Source organism: Oncorhynchus kisutch, linkage group LG1, assembly GCF_002021735.2.
Source record: "Oncorhynchus kisutch isolate 150728-3 linkage group LG1, Okis_V2, whole genome shotgun sequence".
In the NCBI taxonomy this organism is placed as follows: domain Eukaryota; kingdom Metazoa; phylum Chordata; class Actinopteri; order Salmoniformes; family Salmonidae; genus Oncorhynchus; species Oncorhynchus kisutch.
Window position 1 is genome coordinate 29,391,222 of NC_034174.2, and position 19,620 is coordinate 29,410,841.

A 19,620-nucleotide genomic window follows, 5' to 3' on the forward strand; every position below is an offset into this window, starting at 1 on the left:
ACATATTACCCCGGGAGACAAAGGTTCAATCACAGAGTTCATCACTTTACTCACTACAGTATGTCCCTCTCATTGCCCCTGTCATTCATTTCCCATCTGTCTCCATCAATAAAACTATATAATACATTACAGTAATGGACTGCTGAAATGTGTAAGTGTTTTAAAATGAATGTGTTTCATTGTGGACATACCTAAAGCGCTATCCCCATGCCATTTAACAGTGGGAATGGTAAGAGGAGCTTTGCTACTGTAATATACAGCACAGATGACAGTCCCAATGCCACACTGGACAGATTCCTCAATGCTATTAGCATACCACTGAGATTTGCTGTGACTGTATGCAAACATTACAAAACACCATTCCAGAGCACATGGGCCCTAGCCAGCCAGCCAGACAGACAGACAGACAGACAGACAGACAGAGAGGAGATCATAGCTGGACAATGTACAGAATGAATGACTTCCTACAGCTGTGCTCTGCAACAGTCTTGTGCAGCTCCCCCAGGGTGTACCTCTTTCTGGGACTGCTCAGCTCTCTCTTGCTCTCTCTCTCAGACAATGCACACTGTGATGGAAACAGACATGTTCCCTGAAGCTCATAGAATGTAATACACATGTGCACGTGTCCATGTATGCACACGTGTGTACTACACTACACAGAGCAAGTGGGCATTGTAGGGAAAAAAGAGGTGAAAAGTTCAGATGAATCCCCATCAGGCTGAATACTCATGATACACATTTTTCTTACATAAAAAAATCACCAATTTGGAGTCTATGTGACTTTATGTTGTATTTTTGTATTTTGATACGAAAGCTCAAAAAGGACAAAGCACAGCGCTGGATCTGTTTTAGAGCTTTAATTGATAACAGTTACGCCAGTGTTACAGTAAACACACCAACAGGCTGAAGGTAGTAAATACCAATACAAGTTCCCACTACTCTAATACTTCATACAGCAGAATAAATTATACCATGGTAATATCCACACATGCGGAACAGGAAGGGAAAAAAGAAAAACACAGATGCCATAAAGCAAGTAAACAGGTTAGGGGTCAGAGAGAAGGTGGGGAGAGGAAGAGTCAAAATGATTTAAATATCCAAATGTCAATTAACGCAGGTGTTAGAAATGGATTTGAAACACTAAAAGCATTTTTAAAAACTTTTTTTTTTATATACACAATAATGTGGCATTTTAAACAGATATTTTAGACCAGCCTGGGTTCAGTGCTTCAGAGTCATTACTTTCAGTGAGGTGTTCTCCACTGGAGCCTGGCTGTACACACACATAGCCAGAGAACACACTGGTCGGTCCACCATTCTATTCTAACCTCTTTCCCAGAAAGGAAAGGTCACCATCCTTCATGGCATCAAAGCTGTGCTGCTGAGCCCCTCGACAATGTTTCACACTGAGAGGTCAGAGGTCAGATAGATATGTATGGTCCACGGTAAGGTCTGCACTCAGATCATGAGTCCATAAGATCAAGTGCTGGAATACACCTTCCAATGCTCCTGGCTGCACAGGTGTGGTATAATAGGTTCCATCTGGTCACCATCAAAACACATTGGTCCGAGACACTCTCTCTCTCTCTCTCTCTCTCTCTCTCTCTCTCTCTCTGTCTACTAACTTAAATCCACTCAGTTGAGTTTCAACCTCTTTTATACAATTATTAAATCGAGGAAGTTTATTGGAATTTTTCCTAATTTAATATACAGAATTCCTTACTTAGCTGGGCGCAAAACACTGCATTTTGTTGAAAGAAATCAATACAATATAACACAACCAAAAACAACAGAAGGAAACCAGTAAATAAAAAATACACTGACTTCCGCAGATCTCTTGCTTTAACTACCACTGAACATTGTTCTTGTTTTAGTATAAAACATACTTTTTATAATCAAACAATTCACAATCTACCCGTCTACTGTATCATGTCCATGTATATGCGACTAAGGACTAAATCCTGACTTGAAATATGCATACCTAACTCACTCCAACTTTTGCAAAACAATCACACACTGATGTCAAAGGGAGTTATGCAAACATATCTCAAGTTAGAATTCAGCCCAAAATAGATTGTGTTAAATGTCAACTACAAGTGCTACACAGATGTTTCATATTTGCTATTCTAAAAAAAATGGTTTGTTTTAGTACATTTCTGTGAGTGTGTCGGTCAAAGCAGGAGTTGAATGTCCAGGGGACTAGGAGGAGGGAGTATTCAGTCAAAGCCAGAGAGGGGGCCAGCCAGGGCTGTTACCTGTGCCCTTTCACAATTGACTGGATTATTTGATTTGCCAAAGTGCATGTGACTGGCACAGCTTGTGTACTCTTAATCTCATCATGAGCAGAAAAGGAATGTGACTTGAGTTATTCAACCATCCTGGAGGAATGTTTCACAGGAATGCGGACTTGGTCCACACCAAAGTGGTAAACAGCTGCATGTGCCTTTAGAAAATGTCTTAATTATCCTAAGAGAATATTAAAGGTGGCTGGTAATGAGAACGGTAATTATGAATTAGCTTTGACAGTATGTTTGTGTCATTTTATCTCCTTTACTCTCTTAAAGTCACATAGAGTTCTGTGGTAGATGGGGTTTGGGGGATAGGGGGTTCAGTCCTCATTGGCAAGGTCCATATTTCTAAACAGAAAAAATGAATTTCCCCAATCCTGTTTTTACAAACAATGCCCTCCTCCCCATGAAGTACAGCTAAGGATGGGATAGATGTTGGGAGGGGGGAAGCCATTGGCCGCCAAACCGCTGCCAATTCCCAGTAGAATCCGCCCAGCCAGACTTCCCACAGAGTGGCCAAGTTCTTTAGGAATGTCAAGTTGTATATGAAAGTGAGAAGGTCAAAACGCTTTCTAAGATTAGAGCTCAGGGAACAGGCAGAGGAACAGCAGTCTGGGAAACAATCAGGTATTGTATACTATGGTAAAAATACTATAGTATTCACTGTAGGGTTTTTGTGGACTTTACTGTAGCATCTACTGTAATATTTACTGAAGTATACTGTAGAAATTACAGATAACTATAGTACTGTAGTAAGAAAAAAAGTATATACTACATGAATAAATGTTGTGTTTTTGGGAACTGTAGAATACTGTATAGTTTAGAAGTGGAAGCTTTCTCCTTGTATGTAGGTAGGTACGTAGATCTGGGGTCTGAGCCGTAGTTCAGAGAGTCTGCTCCCTTCTATCACCTGTAGGGGACAAAACATATTTTCTATACTTGGCATGTAGGTTTCCATTTATGGGTGGCACAAATTACGATTTGTGTGTGTGTCTGGGGGGGGGTTCTACAGTATACTACAACATTCAATAGTAAGTACTATACATGGTCGAGGGATACTACAGTGTGTAGTATAGTATTCTACAGTATACTACAATTTACTATAGAATTCGATAGTAAGCACTGTATTATTCTATAGTAAACTGTAGTATTTTCTCATGTGGGAGCATCTCTCTCTGACTGGGCCGCCACACGCATGAACGTACGCACACATCCACACACACACACACACACACTCTGCACCACACTACACTGTATCACCTCAGTCATCTGCTAGCATCACACTGACATGAAGAGAATAAAAAACAAAATCACATGAATCATAATCATAATCATAACAGCAATAATAATATAAACAATATTGATATAAAACAAGAAGGATTATCATTTGAATGACATTGGCTTAGTGAACTACTATAAACAACAAGGTCAATGTACATTTGGAAATGGCTCTGAGTGTGGACTGGACTGCAGCCAGGGGATTGTTCTCCATGCTGGCTGGAGCCAATGTCTCTGGGATGTCTGGATAGAGCCAATCAGGGGTGAGGATGGTACAGGGGAGGTGCAGAGCCAAGGTTTACACAGCCTGACTGCCTGCTGGGTGAGGAGAGAGAGAATGTGTGCTGGTGCAGTGGATGGGCTGCAGGGTGGGGCGCAGCAGTAGCGTGGTGTATGTACTGTAGGGGGGTGTTGAGTTTAGACTGGGTGGAGTCAGGCAGAGGCTGGGTGTTTCAGTAGGCCTGTCCCGTCTCCACCTGCAGCAGTCCCAGGACAGCAGAGTGGTCTCCCAGCTTCATCCTCCTCTGGGTGGACAGACTCACGTTCTTAGCCAGGTAGTCAACTGCAGCTGGAGAGAACAGACACACAAAGATTCACACATTTGCATGTGAGGGATACACACACACACACACACACACACACACACACACACACACACACACACACACACACACACACACACACACACACACACACACACACACACACACACACACACACACACACACACACACACACTCACACTCACACTCACACACAACACACTCACACACAACACACAGCCAACCCTTATGTCCATGTTGGTCACTGTTGTTCATTTCATCTCTCTGTCTGACTCTGTTCTAAATCAGTTCTGACAGAACCAGTGGAGTAAAATGAGAAATAATTTGAAAACAAAACAATCTCTTCCAATGCCCTGTTTGAGGTTGGCATAGACTTGGCACGGGCATGTGCCACCTCATAGTGTCTCCATGCTGTCACTCAGCATGGTCCCAGAGTGTATTGTGTGTGCCAGTCTTCATTACACTTGGCATCTCTGATTTCATGCCCTCCACACTTCCCTTCCCCGATCATTTTCATCAGTAGACAGCAGCTCTCTCTTTTCTCCTCCATTCATTAGCCAGCCACTGTGCTCAATCACTGTCTTAATTAACCACAGATCAGATCACATCCACACGGCCATCAGTCTCTCTGCTCTGCAAGCTGGCTGCAGATAACACTACTGTCACACAAACTCATGCACACAGACACACATGCACACACACACCTAAACAAACACGCACAGGTATACACATGGGACCAAAGGAGGCTGGCTGGGGAAGTGTGCTACAGTTTACCCCTTATGAAGGGTTGTGACAGCATCAGTCAATAATTATGCTAATCTAATAGATCAGCCTGTTTCCTGCCCCGAGGTGTGTGTGTGTGTGTGTTTGTTTGTGTGTGTGTGTGTGAGATAGAAAGAGAGAGAAAGGGGTGGCTAAAAGGACAGTGTGGCCCCTCAGGGTGTATTAGTGCCTTTGAAGTGGCCCTGTCCTCATTCCCAGCCAAGCAGAGCAGAGCATAGTGTGACTAAGCTAGACAGCACCGAATGGGAATCAGAGGCCTTTATCAGGAGCACGTGTCTGCTCTGACAGACCAGAAGTCAAAGGTCAGGGGGCAGCCCGGCCTGGGAGGTGGTGGTGGTGGCACCATTTCCTCTAACTACCACTGGTCCCATGTAATATGAGATCGAAGACATGCAGGAGACTTGGAAGGAGGTCAGATGGGAAAGGCAAAAGACATCCACTCATATACAAACACACACACTCACTTTCTCACATTCACACATAAACGCAGATGCAGTACTTACTCTGTCCATACTGGCTGTACTGGTATCCAGCGGTGACAGGGTCCACACTGTAGCTGGTGGCGCTGTAGGTAGGGGGGCAGTAGGACTGGGAGGAAGCCAGGCTGTCCACCCCCTTGATGGAGTCAGAGCGCTGGCTGCAGCTGGCTGAGATGGGGTTGGAGGACTCCAGGCTGCCATGGAGGGGGGAGATGGAGAAGTCATGCTGGGACTGGGAGGGCACCGCGTTGGGGTTACTCAGGATGCTCATCACCTGGGGGGGAGGGCAGAGAGGAGACAGAGGGGGAGTTAGAAAGGCTAGGGTACTAAATAACACATGGATGAGATTGAGTGACTTCACTATTGAGTTGTACAGAGGCATCTTAAAAAACTTTTTAAAGTATTTTAACCTTGAAACATGGACCAACAAAAAAAGGGGGGAAAAGGAAAGGTGCGAGATGCAGGGAGATGTAGGGATGTAGGGAGATGTAGGGATGTAGGGAGATGTAGGGATGTAGGGATATAGGGAGATGTAGGGATGTAGGGAGATGTAGGGATGTAGGGAGATGTAGGGGATGTAGGGAGATGTAGGGATGTAGGGAGATGTAGGGATGTAGGGAGATGTAGAGATGCAGGGAGATGTAGGGATGCAGGGAGATGTAGGGATGCAGGGAGATGTAGGGATGCAGGGAGATGTAGGGATGTAGGGAGATGCAGGGATGTAGGGATGTAGGGAGTGGTAGGGATGTAGGGATGTAGGGATGTAGGGATGTAGGGATGTAGGGAGATGTAGGGATGTAGGGAGATGTAGGGATGTAGGGAGATGCAGGGATGTAGGGAGATGTAGGGATGTAGGGATGTAGGGATGCAGGGAGATGTAGGGATGTAGGGAGATGTAGGGATGTAGGGAGATGTAGGGATGTAGGGAGATGTAGGGATGCAGGGAGATGTAGGGATGCAGGGAGATGTAGGGATGCAGGGAGATGTAGGGATGCAGGGAGATGTAGGGATGTAGGGAGATGCAGGGATGTAGGGAGATGTAGGGATGTAGGGAGATGTAGGGATGCAGGGAGATGTAGGGATGCAGGGAGATGTAGGGATGCAGGGAGATGTAGGGATGTAGGGAGATGCAGGGATGTAGGGATGTAGGGAGATGTAGGGATGTAGGGATGTAGGGATGTAGGGATGTAGGGATGTAGGGAGATGTAGGGATGTAGGGATGTAGGGAGATGTAGGGATGTAGGGAGATGCAGGGATGTAGGGAGATGTAGGGATGTAGGGATGTAGGGAGATGCAGGGAGATGTAGGGATGTCGGGAGATGTAGGGATGTAGGGAGATGTAGGGATGCAGGGAGATGTAGGGATGCAGGGAGATGTAGGGATGCAGGGAGATGTAGGGATGCAGGGAGATGTAGGGATGTAGGGAGATGCAGGGATGTAGGGAGATGTAGGGATGTAGGGAGATGTAGGGATGCAGGGAGATGTAGGGATGCAGGGAGATGTAGGGATGCAGGGAGATGTAGGGATGCAGGGAGATGTAGGGATGTAGGGAGATGCAGGGATGTAGGGAGATGCAGGGATGTAGGGAGATGTAGGGATGTAGGGAGATGTAGGGATGTAGGGAGATGTAGGGATGTAGGGAGATGTAGGGATGCAGGGAGATGTAGGGATGCAGGGAGATGTAGGGATGCAAGGAGATGTAGGGATGTAGGGAGATGCAGGGATGTAGGGAGATGTAGGGATGTAGGGAGATGTAGGGATGTAGGGAGATGTAGGGATGCAGGGAGATGTAGGGATGCAGGGAGATGTAGGGATGTAGGGAGATGTAGGGATGTAGGGAGATGTAGGGATGTAGGGAGATGTAGGGATGCAGGGAGATGTAGGGATGTAGGGAGATGTAGGGATGTAGGGAGATGTAGGGAGATGTAGGGATGTAGGGAGATGTAGGGATGTAAGGAGATGTAGGGAGATGTAGGGATGTAGGGAGATGTAGGGATGTAGGGAGATGTAGGGATGTAGGGAGATGTAGGGATGCAGGGAGATGTAGGGATGTAGGGAGATGTAGGGATGTAGGGAGATGTAGGGATGTAGGGAGATGTAGGGATGTAGGGAGATGTAGGGAGATGTAGGGAGATGTAGGGATGTAGGGAGATGTAGGGAGATGTAGGGAGATGCAGGGAGATGGAGGGATGTAGGGAGATGGAGGGATGTAGGGAGATGGAGGGATGTAGGGAGATGTAGGGATGTAGGGAGATGTAGGGATGTAGGGAGATGTAGGGATGTAGGGAGATGTAGGGAGATGTAGGGATGTAAGGAGATGTAGGGATGTAGGGAGATGAAGGGATGTAGGGAGATGTAGGGAGATGTAGGGATGTAGGGAGATGTAGGGATGTAGGGAGATGTAGGGAGATGTAGGGATGTAGGGAGATGTAGGGATGTAGGGAGATGTAGGGAGATGTAGGGATGTAGGAGATGTAGGGATGTAGGGAGATGTAGGGATGTAGGGAGATGTAGGGATGCAGGGAGATGTAGGGAGATGTAGGGATGTAGGGAGATGTAGGGATGTAGGGAGATGTAGGGATGTAGGGAGATGTAGTGATGTAGGGAGATGTAGGGATGTAGGGAGATGTAGGGATGTAGGGAGATGTAGGGATATAGGGAGATGGGGTGAGAGAGGGAGATGGGGTGAGGGAGGGAGATGGGGTGAGAGAGGGAGATGGGGTGAGGGAGGGAGATGGGGTGAGGGAGGGAGATGGGGTGAGAGAGGGAGATGGGGTGAGAGAGGGAGATGAGTGAGAGGGAGATGTGGTGAGAGAGGGAGATGGGGTGAGAGAGGGAGATGGGATGAGAGAGGGAGATGGGGTGAGGGAGGGAGATGGGATGAGAGAGAGAGATGGGATGAGGGAGGGAGATGGGATGAGAGAGAGATGGGATGAGAGAGGGAGATGGGTGAGAGGGAGATGTGGTGAGAGAGGGAGATGGGGTGAGGGAGGGAGATGGGGTGAGAGAGGGAGATGGGGTGAGAGAGGGAGATGGGGTGAGAGAGGGAGATGGGGTGAGGGAGGGAGATGGGGTGAGGGAGGGAGATGGGGTGAGTGAGGGAGATGGGATGAGAGAGGGAGATGGGATGAGGGAGGGAGATGGGATGAGAGAGAGATGGGATGAGAGAGGGGAAGAAACAAAAAGACTGTTCTATTAGTGGTGCCAGTGAGTTCAGTGTTAAACGCAGAGACAGTGTGGGGACAGTGTGGGGACAGAAGGGTCTTAGAGTGATAATAGAGCCACTGACAGACAGAACCTCTATGTCCCAGAGCCTGGAGGTTGGAGGAGGCCCGAGGCCTACTTCACAACAAGCACTGAGGGACTCCCTAATCCCCAGCCCCTAGCCTAGCCATCTCATGAATAGTAATGAAGTTGGAAGCAGTAAACGATCCTCTTAGATCACATCCCCACTGAAATAGTCTCCACTAGCCTCACTGAAGGGCCTACTGCTAGTATGAGTTAGGGTTATGGCTAGGGTAAGTATTAGGGGTGTTATTTATACAGCATGAGTACATTTATTTCAATACTCTGTAATCTCATCTAATATACAATGATGAGTTAACAAATAATACACTTGTGGTATGGATATGATTATCTCCATGAGACAAGAGGCACAGACCATCGCCACAATGCAATGCAGATGGAGGTTTCTACTGAGCTTCTGGCCTAAATTGAAACGTTAGAATTGGACTATAATGTCCCTTTTTATAAAACTAGAAAGGGCCGGGGAGATTGTGAATGGGGGAAATGGTCCCACACATGCTTCCCTTATATTGCATGGAAGCATCCTCCCCAACATCAGGTTCACGTTGTCTCGTTACGCTGGGCTGGCCTTTGGCGCTTTGGCTGCTAAACCAATTAGCCCATCATGGAGGTGGTTAAACACACACACACACACACACACACACACACACACACACACACACACACACAAGGTTTAAACACAGTTCACAGAGCTGATGCTGTTGTGCAAAATATCCTACAGAAGGACAGGGCTCCAGTCAATCTCCAGAGTGGACATCCAAGCAACCATTATACTGTAGAACCTCTTCACCTCATACATACGCAGCCCTACTGCTCAGCAATAGCCAGACACACACACCGGATAGGGAAAATGTATCTTATTCCACAAATTAATCCTATTCTGCAAAAACTGTCTCTGAGGAAATATGAAGCACTTGAGGCACATCAGACATAAAGGCTGTTTAGTGATTTCCTCATGTTAATTCTATCAGGATGGAAACCCCCCACCATCCACCAGCCCCACAACTTATTCAGACAGAACATGTGACATGTATCCATAAGAGGGAGATTTATGGCTCTCTGCATGCAGGACACATGGGACGCTCTCTCATATATGGACTGGAGCTGGAAAACAGACTCCTTCTCAGTGTGGAACCTCCTATACCCTGCTGTGCTGGGCTGTGCTGTACTGTGCTGGGCTGTGTTGTGGTGTACTGTGCTGTGCTGGTCATGTGACTGGGTGTGAGGAAGTGCTAGTTGGGGGTCCAGGGAGACAGCTGGAGGGGTGGTGCCAGATATAGTCATCAGTTAATTGAAGCTTGATTACATCTCTTCCTTATTTAAACATTAAATAAGAAAATGGCCAGCAATCAGGGGCTGTGCTAAATTGAGCCTAATTACTATTCATAGATTTCACCAGTTCCTCAACAGAGATGGCCACTTTTCATGGACAATGTTATAATTATTTTTTTTCCACAAGATTGCAAAAAAGTTTGTAAAAAGACAGTATTGTCTGGACGGTTGTATCCTTGAGATGCCCTTCCTAAAATTGTTCAGAAGGTTTTGGTTAACTGATGCTGGAGGGGGGAAAGGTAAGCTCCTCGATTGAGCCTGGGTTCATATTCGCTATCTGTAATGTCCTACTGCTTTCACACAGCTAAATAAAAATCAATGCCATTTCACCACTTCCCCCTATGATCTGATGTGGGTGGAGATATGGTTGATGCTGAGTATCAGCTGCAGGGTGTAAAACACACCCTCAACAGGCCTTTAGACCTGCTCTGCTCCAGAACAACACCACTCAATACACACTTAACACCCTCACTCCCTTTCAGAACAGTCCTCCACTACACCCCTTCCTCCCTCTCCCTCTCGCTCTCCGTACAGCGTCCTCAGTGTTCGTTTGTTGTTTGACTTTGTGCTAGGGCTGTTGGAGGAGATAATGTGAGCCAGGACCAGTTTAAAGGACACTGCTCCAGGGCGTTCCCTGCCTCTCTCTATACAGATAGATTACTTTATAAATAATAATAAAAAACTCATTAATTCTCTCAACTTCTGAGCCCTCCAGCCCTGCGGCAGAGTGAACAGGGAACTGGAAGTTGATACAATGTGAATCCTTTCAAAAAAATAAATTGAGCATTTGCCACACAAAAATACATTCTTTTATACCCTGCTAATTTCCTTAACAGTCAAATTATATTTTTTTGTCTACTTAAATGTTTGACGAGCCTTTGCTCTTTGTTGGATTTGCTTCCTGAATAAAATAACTTGACTTACTGTGAGGAAGTTGACTGAATGAGAAAGCGGAAGGCAATATTTTCAAAAATTGAAAAAATTGCATAATTTTCTTACATACAATACTCACTAAATTCCCTACAGTGACATATTCAAGCCACAGCTTCAAAGAGATGCCTTATGTCACAATGTTATTTATTAACCTTTATTTTCACTATATATGAAGTACACAATCAATGCAATATCCCTAAACAATACTTACATGATGTATATACGGTCATGTAATGTGCTTTGCTCATCTTAACCCTTGAATGACCACATTAGGTCAGAGTGCACCTGTGCTCACTGCTCACCCAGTGACACGCACTAGTGATGGATGAAAATGTTCACGATACGTTTTTTTCATGTTCACAAAAATATTTCACAGACAAAGTTTTTGCATCTGAAAGAAAGTGATACAGCATAAGGAAAATAATAAAGAGAGTATATAGATATAAAGAGAGTATATAGATATAAAGAGAGTATATAGATATAAAGAGAGTATATAGATATAAAGAGAGTATATAGATATAAAGAGAGTATATAGATATAAAGAGAGTATATAGATATAAAGAGAGTATATAGATATAAAGAGAGTATATAGATATAAAGAGAGTATATAGATATAAAGAGAGTATATAGATATAAAGAGAGTATATAGATATAAAGAGAGTATATAGATATAAAGAGAGTATATAGATATAAAGAGAGGGGGGAGGAAAGAGGAGAGAGAAGAGAGAAAGAGAGAGTGAGAGTGTGAGAGAGAGGCTTTGGGAAGTACAAAGACTCCTGTAGGACTGAGTTGGCCTGAGGGCCAGCCTGCCTGGAGAGCTGATAGGACAGCCCTGTGTTCCATTCTCGGCGCCAGCGCCCTCGCCAACACACCCCACTCCACAAACACTTCTCTTAATCTGCGCAAGACTGGATTAGCTCCCCTGTCACCGATAGCTCCCGTTCTGCCCAAATCGAATGCCCCCAAGACATACCTTTAAGTTCGGTAGAGGTCACTGGGGCAGAGAGGAGAAAATAAGCACTCCAAATGTCTGGAAGTTATCTGAGGGGAGCAGAATAACATCGCACACCTTGGCAGATCTGCCTGGCTGATACACGCCTCAGCTGGGAATGACTTAAGATCAGGGATGACGATGACACCAAATTTGGGCAGATGTTTTTTTCAATGTCAGTCCTAGGGTGTGATTACAGAGAGTAAATGTATTGTTGAATTTACTGACCTGTAAGGTAAGAAGTATGAGCACACTGAATGGTATTTCTTGGTTAATTGGAAATAATTCAAACTTGCGCAACGGCTAAAATTGAATAAAATATTGAATATTTACAAATTATTTCTGAGAACTGATTAAAAAAAACGTGATGCACATATTACTCTAAATCTAGTAGAAACATTTTACTGATACTGTACATCGAAGGATGCTGGCTAAAATGATTATGCACAAATCAAATAAACAACAGCATCAATTTCTTCATTTTGAAATCAACTAGGAAAGAGAATTAAAAAAGAAAAGATGAAGGAGTTTTTCTAAAGAGTCAATGGACCAGTGCAACCCCAAGTCCACCCACACTCCCCCTCAGCCCTCCCCCTCCCCCTCAGCCCTCCTTCTCACATGAGAGGAACAGCCCAGCGGGCAGTAAGGCCCCTCATCTGAGCAGACATAATGACTATTTAAAAATAACAGCGATTGCATAAATTGAATTAGAGCGTTTTGGTCACGGTGGAGGTGATGGCAGTGGTAGGGGAGCTGTGTGGGGCCGTGCCGCAGACTGACGTGTTGGTGGCAGGCAGCAGATGACGGGCCCTGGCCTGTGAGTCAGTGCATTAATTGGCTGCGGCACGTTAATCAAAAGTGAAAAGTGTCTTCCGCCACCAATGCTATGGGACGAGGAGAGACAGAGACAGGATGAAGAGAGGGTGAGAGAGAGGATGGGAACTGGAGAGAGAGAAATAGGTTTTTGAAGCATGTGGGTTGTACGGGCGGAGGGGGGGGGGGGGGGTTAATTGTGTTCAATTAAGTGCCTGATTGGCACTGACAGAATCTGGGCATTGACAAGCTAGGCACAGATGAGGACGATTAGCGGGCATTGGAACAAGCTGTCACTTCTCACAACATGTTAGCCATACTACCACAGTGTCCCCCAGTCTCTCAACTCTGCTCTCTAACACTTCTCCCCACAAACACTGAACTGCACTATTTTATCTATCAGCTAAACTCGAGACCTAAACACACACAATATCAAATGAAATTCCACATGATCTTAAATAAATACTAATTCCAAAATGTTTCATAAAATGTAATTGGAGAATAATAGTTTTGACAAAATGCATTTTCTTCCCTGACTCCTTCCCTGGCTCCCACCCGTCTTCTCTAACCCTGTGTTCAATGGAGCACAGCTGCCTGCTACTAGCCAGAGAAAGGTCTCCCTCCCTCCTAAACATCCAACAGTGCATGCAGGGCCCCTCACTAAACAGAGGTTAATATGCCGTCTATTGGGCTGCAATTGGAGAACGTGTGGGGAGCAATCCTCTATTCTCTGCTAGTGATATGCTTGAGTTACTGTGGGATGGATTCAGCCACCAGGAACAAGAGCAACCCCCTCCAATACACAAACGCGCGCACACACACACGCACGCACGCACACACACACACACACACACACACACACACACACACACACACACACACACACACACACACACACACACACACACACACACACACACACACTGCAACTCTCCTCACCTCGCACCACCGTCTCTGCCAAATTAAACGGCAGATTTTCTGATTCCAGCAGAGTGGTTTCAGTGAGGCAGGCCTATGTGTATGAGGGAGGGTGCAGCTCGGAGAGGACAGAGAGGCGTATCGGGGAGCGGGGAAGTTGGGGGGAGCTGGAGGGGTTTGTTTGCTAAAAACAGCAGGGGCCAGGCCTAGTGAAAAATGTCAGGTCAAATTGTTCTTGACAGTGTTAATGTTTGCACCTCATAGCCATAATTACATGTAAATAAATAGTGAAATAGCTCTCAGCTGGAGACTGAGAGGAGTGGGCTGCAGCTCCAGACTACCAGCTGGGGACCCAACCACATCACACATTTTCATTTTACTGGCCCATGAGAAAGAGGAAGAGAGAGCAGGGAGAAAGAGAGGGAGAGGAAGAGGGAGAGGAAGAGCGAGAGAGAGAGAGAGAGAGAGAGGGGGGGGGGAGAGAGAGAGAGAGAGAGAGTGAAAGAGAGAGAGAGAGCGAGAGTGAGTGAGTGAGTGAGTGAGTGAGTGAGTGAGTGAGAGAGTGAGTGAGTGAGTGAGTGAGTGAGTGAGTGAGTGAGTGAGTGAGTGAGTGAGTGAGTGAGTGAGTGAGAGAGAGAGAGAGAGAGAGAGAGAGAGAGAGAGAGAGAAACATTCTATGTGATGTTTACAAAAATATCTTAAGTAACAAAATTATATTTTTGTTTTAAGCTTGAAATAAATATGCTTTGATGTCCAAGGTTATCAGAATAATGTTCTAAAGATGCTGTAAAATATAACACTGAGCAATACTGGGCTCCATTTCACTTTGGTGGGAAGCTGAGATATGTGGGTGGTGTGTTGGATTAGGTCTATCTCTCCACTGAGCACCATAGGGTTAGACTGGGGGAGGGGGAGGGGAGCAACAGGGATAGTGTGCCAATGAAGGACTCAGAAAGAGAGAGAGGAAGAAAGAGAGGGAGGGAGGGAGGGAGGGAGGGAGGGAGGGAGGGAGGGAGGGAGGGAGGGAGGGAGAGAGAGAGAGAGAGAGAGAGAGAGAGAGAGAGAGAGAGAGAGAGAGAGGGAGATGACCAGAGAGGTATTAATCACATCCATGCACCTGTCAGAGTGGCATCTGGAACTAACAGGAAACACATGCAGCCAGACAACATCCCAAACCTCCAGACAGACAGCTAGCAGGGCAGGTTGACTGCAGCCCTGCCCTGCTGCGACTCTGCCACCCCCTGACCCCTCCCACAGAGGTCACACTGCGCATGCCTCACACACCACACACTTCACCTGCCTCCTTTCCTGCCCCAACAAATGGAAGGTATGAGACTGCATAATACTAATAATAAATTATAATTATAATTATAATAACAAACAAAATATTGATGATGATGATGTCGATAATAATAATCATTATCATAATCATAATAATAAGTAGAAGAAGCAAATAAGTAGAAGAAGCAAAAAACATTGTTAAGCGATGGAAAATAATGCAACAAATCTATGGAATAAAAACGTCTTGAGCATGTTTCACAGTGTACGCCTGTGTGTAATTGGTATTCAAGATAGGATTGATGTATGTGCCTATACTTTAATAAAGGCAATACCATTCTCAATCTTATAGGCATTTTGTCTGCGTGGGACACACAGCATGTGAATCAGTCTCAGTCATTTCCTACTTAAATCTTCTAGGATTTACTGAAATGTATATTGGCTGCCTCTCCAAGATAAATGTAAATCGCATTCCCTTATATTTACTATTTATCAGGATACAGCAGCTCACTTTCTGCAGGAAATATCTTTTACCCACAAACACCATTGCATTTAAATAGCATTTTTATTGTCGCCATAGCCTTTCATCTGGGCGCGGAGAGTAGAGCTGCCTCACCAGGGGGAGAGAGAGTGACGGAGAGAAAGAGAGAGCGAGGGAGAGAGACAGCCAGAGAGTGAGAGAGAGAGAGCGAGAGAGAGAGACCTACTATTAGCAGGAGTTGCCAAAAAAAGGAGACAGGTTGGTAGGTGAAAAATAGATAAAAACCACATCCAGAGATATTTATGTTAAACAAGAAGGCAAAGAGCGTATTGGTTTAACTTAGCTGTTCTAGCGGTGTTAGAGGTTGAGCGATAGAGAACACAGGCATGGAACCAACCACAGAGAGCCCACTAACTGGTTAAGAAATCAAAAGCCTGTTTAGGAAAAACTTTTGCCCTTGCATCATTTAACATACACACACTAAAGGCACCTAAAACCCTATTCAATCTTGGCAGACAATAAAAATGCTATTTAAATGAGATGCATACAGTCAAAAGCCCCATATTGCCAATGTGTGTATGTTTGTGACACCAGCAATCCTTTCCTCTGAGTTCAGAAGTGTTAAACAGGCAGCAAGCCCTAATAATCTATGCAGAAACATATAGCCAGTGGATATGATTTACACTCGCTTGATTTTCTTGGCAGCTGCCAAGAGCAGGTCTTATTTTTTCTATTTTTTTTTGAAAGCCACTTATATATTTTTTTTATACTTGCCAAATTGAAACAGTATTTGTTTTAATGGAAGTTCTAATTAACGTCGATGTATTCCCACTCTTGCTCTGCGAGAGGCTGAGCTATGAATGCAGGCTATGTGTTCATCCCCTTTGATTAGTTGTCAGAAGAGCTTGCCAGCTGACATGGTGCCCGGTGAGAGGCTTAATGCCCAACTTTTAATAATGTGGGGGACTACATGAATCTCCCTCTCTCATTGGTATTCAGGTGCAGGAGGTGTTGTTAGAAGTCAGAGAGGGGGGAGGAATGGAGCCAGAGCCTCTAGATTGTTCCTATATTTTCCCTTTCCCTCTTTTTGGCAACGACTAGTGTTGTCGTCTGAAATGGAATTCATCCCGTTTTTTAAAGAAGCATCAGTGTGCTCGCTAATGGAAGAGAAGAGCGGCAGCGGCAGCTCGGAGTCTCCCCTGGCTTATCTATGTCAGACAGTTGTGGGGAGTCGCTAGCGAGGCGAGCATAGCGTGGTGTCAGCGTGCGTGGTGCGGTGCAGAGCAGCGCGGGTAGCCAGGCAGGCCTGGGGACACGGATCAAAGGGAGGCAGGGGTGAGAGCAGCTCTGCCTGTCTCTGATCCCCTGTGTGTGTGTGTGTGTGTGTGTGTGTGTGTGTGTGTGTGTGTGTGTTTGTGTGTGTGTGTGTGTGTGTGTGTGTGTGTGTGTGTGTGTGTGTGTGTGTGTGTGTGTGTGTGTGTGTGTGTGTGTGTGTGTGTGTGTGTGTGTGTGTGTGTGTGTGTGTGTGTGCGTGTGTATGTGTAGGCCCAGCCCACTTCCACAGCACCACAGGCTCTCCTCACACATGGCATCCATGGTCCCTCTCACTCCAAAACACACATCACTTCCAGGACAGAGAAAAATGGAGAGTTAACTTACTACCATGATTTATTATCCAACATCCAGCACCAGTCAAAAGTTTGGACAGACCTACTCATTCCAAGGTTTTTCTTATTTTCTATTTTCTACATTGTAGAATAATAGTGGAGACATCAAAACTATGAAATAACACATATGGAATCATGTAGTAACCAAAATGGTTTTAAACAAATCTAAATATGTTTTATATTTGAGATTCTTCAAGGTAGCCACCTTTTGCCTTGATGACAACTTTGCACACTCTAGGAATTCTCTCATCCAGCTTCAGGAGGTAGTCGTCTGGAATGCTTAACAGGTGTGCCTTTTTAAAAGTTTATTTGTGGAATTTCTTTCCTTCTTAATGTGTTTGAGCCAATCAGTTGGGTTGTGACAAGGTAGGGGTTGTATACAGAAGATATCCCTATTTGGTGAAAGACCACATCCATATTATGGCAAGAACAGCTCAAATAAGCAAAGAGAAATGACAGTCCATCATTACTTTAAGACATGAAGGTAAGTCATTCCGGAAAATGTAAAGAACTTTGGAAGTTTCTTCAAGCGCAGTCGCAAAAATCATCAAGCGTTATGATGGAACTGGCTCTCATGAGGAATAACACAGGAAAGGAAGGCCCAGAGTTACTTCTGCTGCAGAGGATAACTTCATTAGAGTTAACAGCCTCAGAAATTGCATCCCAAATAAATGCTTCACAGAGTTCAAGTAACAGACACATCTCAACATCAACTGAGTCCAAATTTGTGATATTTGGTTCCTACCGCTGTGTCTTTGTGAGACGCAGAGTAGGTGAATGAATGATCTCCGCATGTGTGGTTCCCACTGTGAAACAGGGCGGAGGAGGTGTGATGGTGTGGGGGTGCATTGCTGGTGACACTGTCAGTGATTTATTTAGAATTCAAGGCAGACTTAACAGCATTCGGCAACGATATGCCATCCCATCTGGTTTGCGCTTAGTGGGACTATTATTTGTTTTTCAACAGGACATTGACCCAACACACCTCCAGGCAGTGTAAGGGCTATTTGACCAAAACGGAGAGCGATGGAGTGCTGCATCAGATGACCTGGCCCCACAATCACCCAACCTCAACCCAATTGAGATGGTTTGGGGTGAGTTGGACCGCAGAATGAAGGGAAAGCAGCCAACAAGTGCTTAGCATATGTGGGAACTCCTTGAAGACTGTTGGATAAGCATTCCAGGTGAAGCTGATTGAGAGAATGCCAAGAGTGTGCAAAGCTGTCATCAAGGCAATGATGGCTACCTTGAAGAATCTAAAATATAAAATATTATTTAGATTTGTTTAACACTTTTTGGTTATTACATTATAGCATATATGTTATTTCATAGTTTTGATGTCTCCACTATTATTCTACAATGTAGAAAATAGTGAAAATAAAGAAAAACCCTGGAATGAGTAGGTGTGTCCAAACTTTTGACTGCTACTGTAGGTTATTTTTTTCAAGCTATTGCTCAGACTCCTAACACATCCTAACACATAGAAGCCTTGAATTTTATGTCATGTTTAATAGTTTTATTTTGCCCTATCAGTTCTCTTGTGTGTGGACCTGTTTGATCCATTCCAGGTTTAATCAAAAAGGTCCAACATGTCTATTCATCAATTATTCACAGTAATGTGGTTTTAAGATGTGCTATGATCAACAGCCCAGTACACCTGAGTGTGGTTGATAGACTGACTTGTAGCAGTTTTTCCTACATGGATGTATGTTATTTCACTCTGAGACAATGCATCGTGTCCCTCTGTGTGTTATCCTCAACTTCAATATCCCTGGGATTTGTCTAAAAACGTTGCAATGTTTGTATTTCATTACAGAGGGCTTCTTCCCTTGTAGGGTTTGAACACAAACTCCAACTCTAGCTCTTGGTACTACTGGAGCCTCATGAGCAGCAGTTGTTTTCTCCCCTCTCCCAGCAGGTGTCCCTGTCATGCAACAAAGAGGAATTTAGCCAAAACGGCTGCCAAAGAACACATCTCCCAAGAATAACTAGGGCTTCAAAGGCTTATTTGAAGATAGTGGCCATAGAGTTGTATATGACCTGACATTGTTTCTGGGGAGGATGTAGACCACCTCAGCTTTGGATATGTTTCCTTTTACAGTGCTGCTGTTTCACCATGGCATAACCAGGTACAGCAGGCTCTGTAAATACAATGCAACTACCTGTGCTTAAAATGTGTAACAGATCGACTGTTCGAACTTGGAACAATTAGAACAAACGCAAGGCTACATTTTATGAGGACAAATGTACAATTGTATTTATTGTGCTCTAAGTAATTTTGTTTTTAAGGAATGGAGAGCAGAGAGAAGGACATGTGTCGAGCTAAATTGTTGGTAATGAGTTCTTCAATCGCATGCCTTAACTATTTGCCCAATTACTGTTATTTAAGGCCCTGTGAAAGGAATCGCAACAGAAGCTTTCATCACAGCATGGAAAACTTGGTTACGGAGACAAAAGCACAGATTTGTATATTTATCTTGAAACAACTAGTTGTTTATATGTCACTATC

At 44.8% G+C, this 19,620-nt stretch overlaps 1 protein-coding gene across 8 annotated transcripts in view; it reads right to left on the reverse strand.

The window, feature by feature from the left end:
• Positions 1-842: 842 nt before the first annotated feature.
• LOC109896310 (paired box protein Pax-7) overlaps positions 843-19,620 on the reverse strand; it is a 62,915-nt gene continuing 44,137 nt past the window's right edge. For all 8 annotated transcript variants that reach the window (XM_020490584.2, XM_031816734.1, XM_020490594.2 and 5 more), the window contains exons 8-9: positions 5,416-5,665; positions 843-4,134 (exon numbers count right to left, since the gene is read on the reverse strand). In XM_020490584.2, the coding sequence (XP_020346173.2) occupies positions 4,019-4,134; positions 5,416-5,665 (366 nt within the window). In that variant the 3' untranslated portion in view covers positions 843-4,018. The remainder of the gene's footprint in view (positions 4,135-5,415; positions 5,666-19,620) is intronic.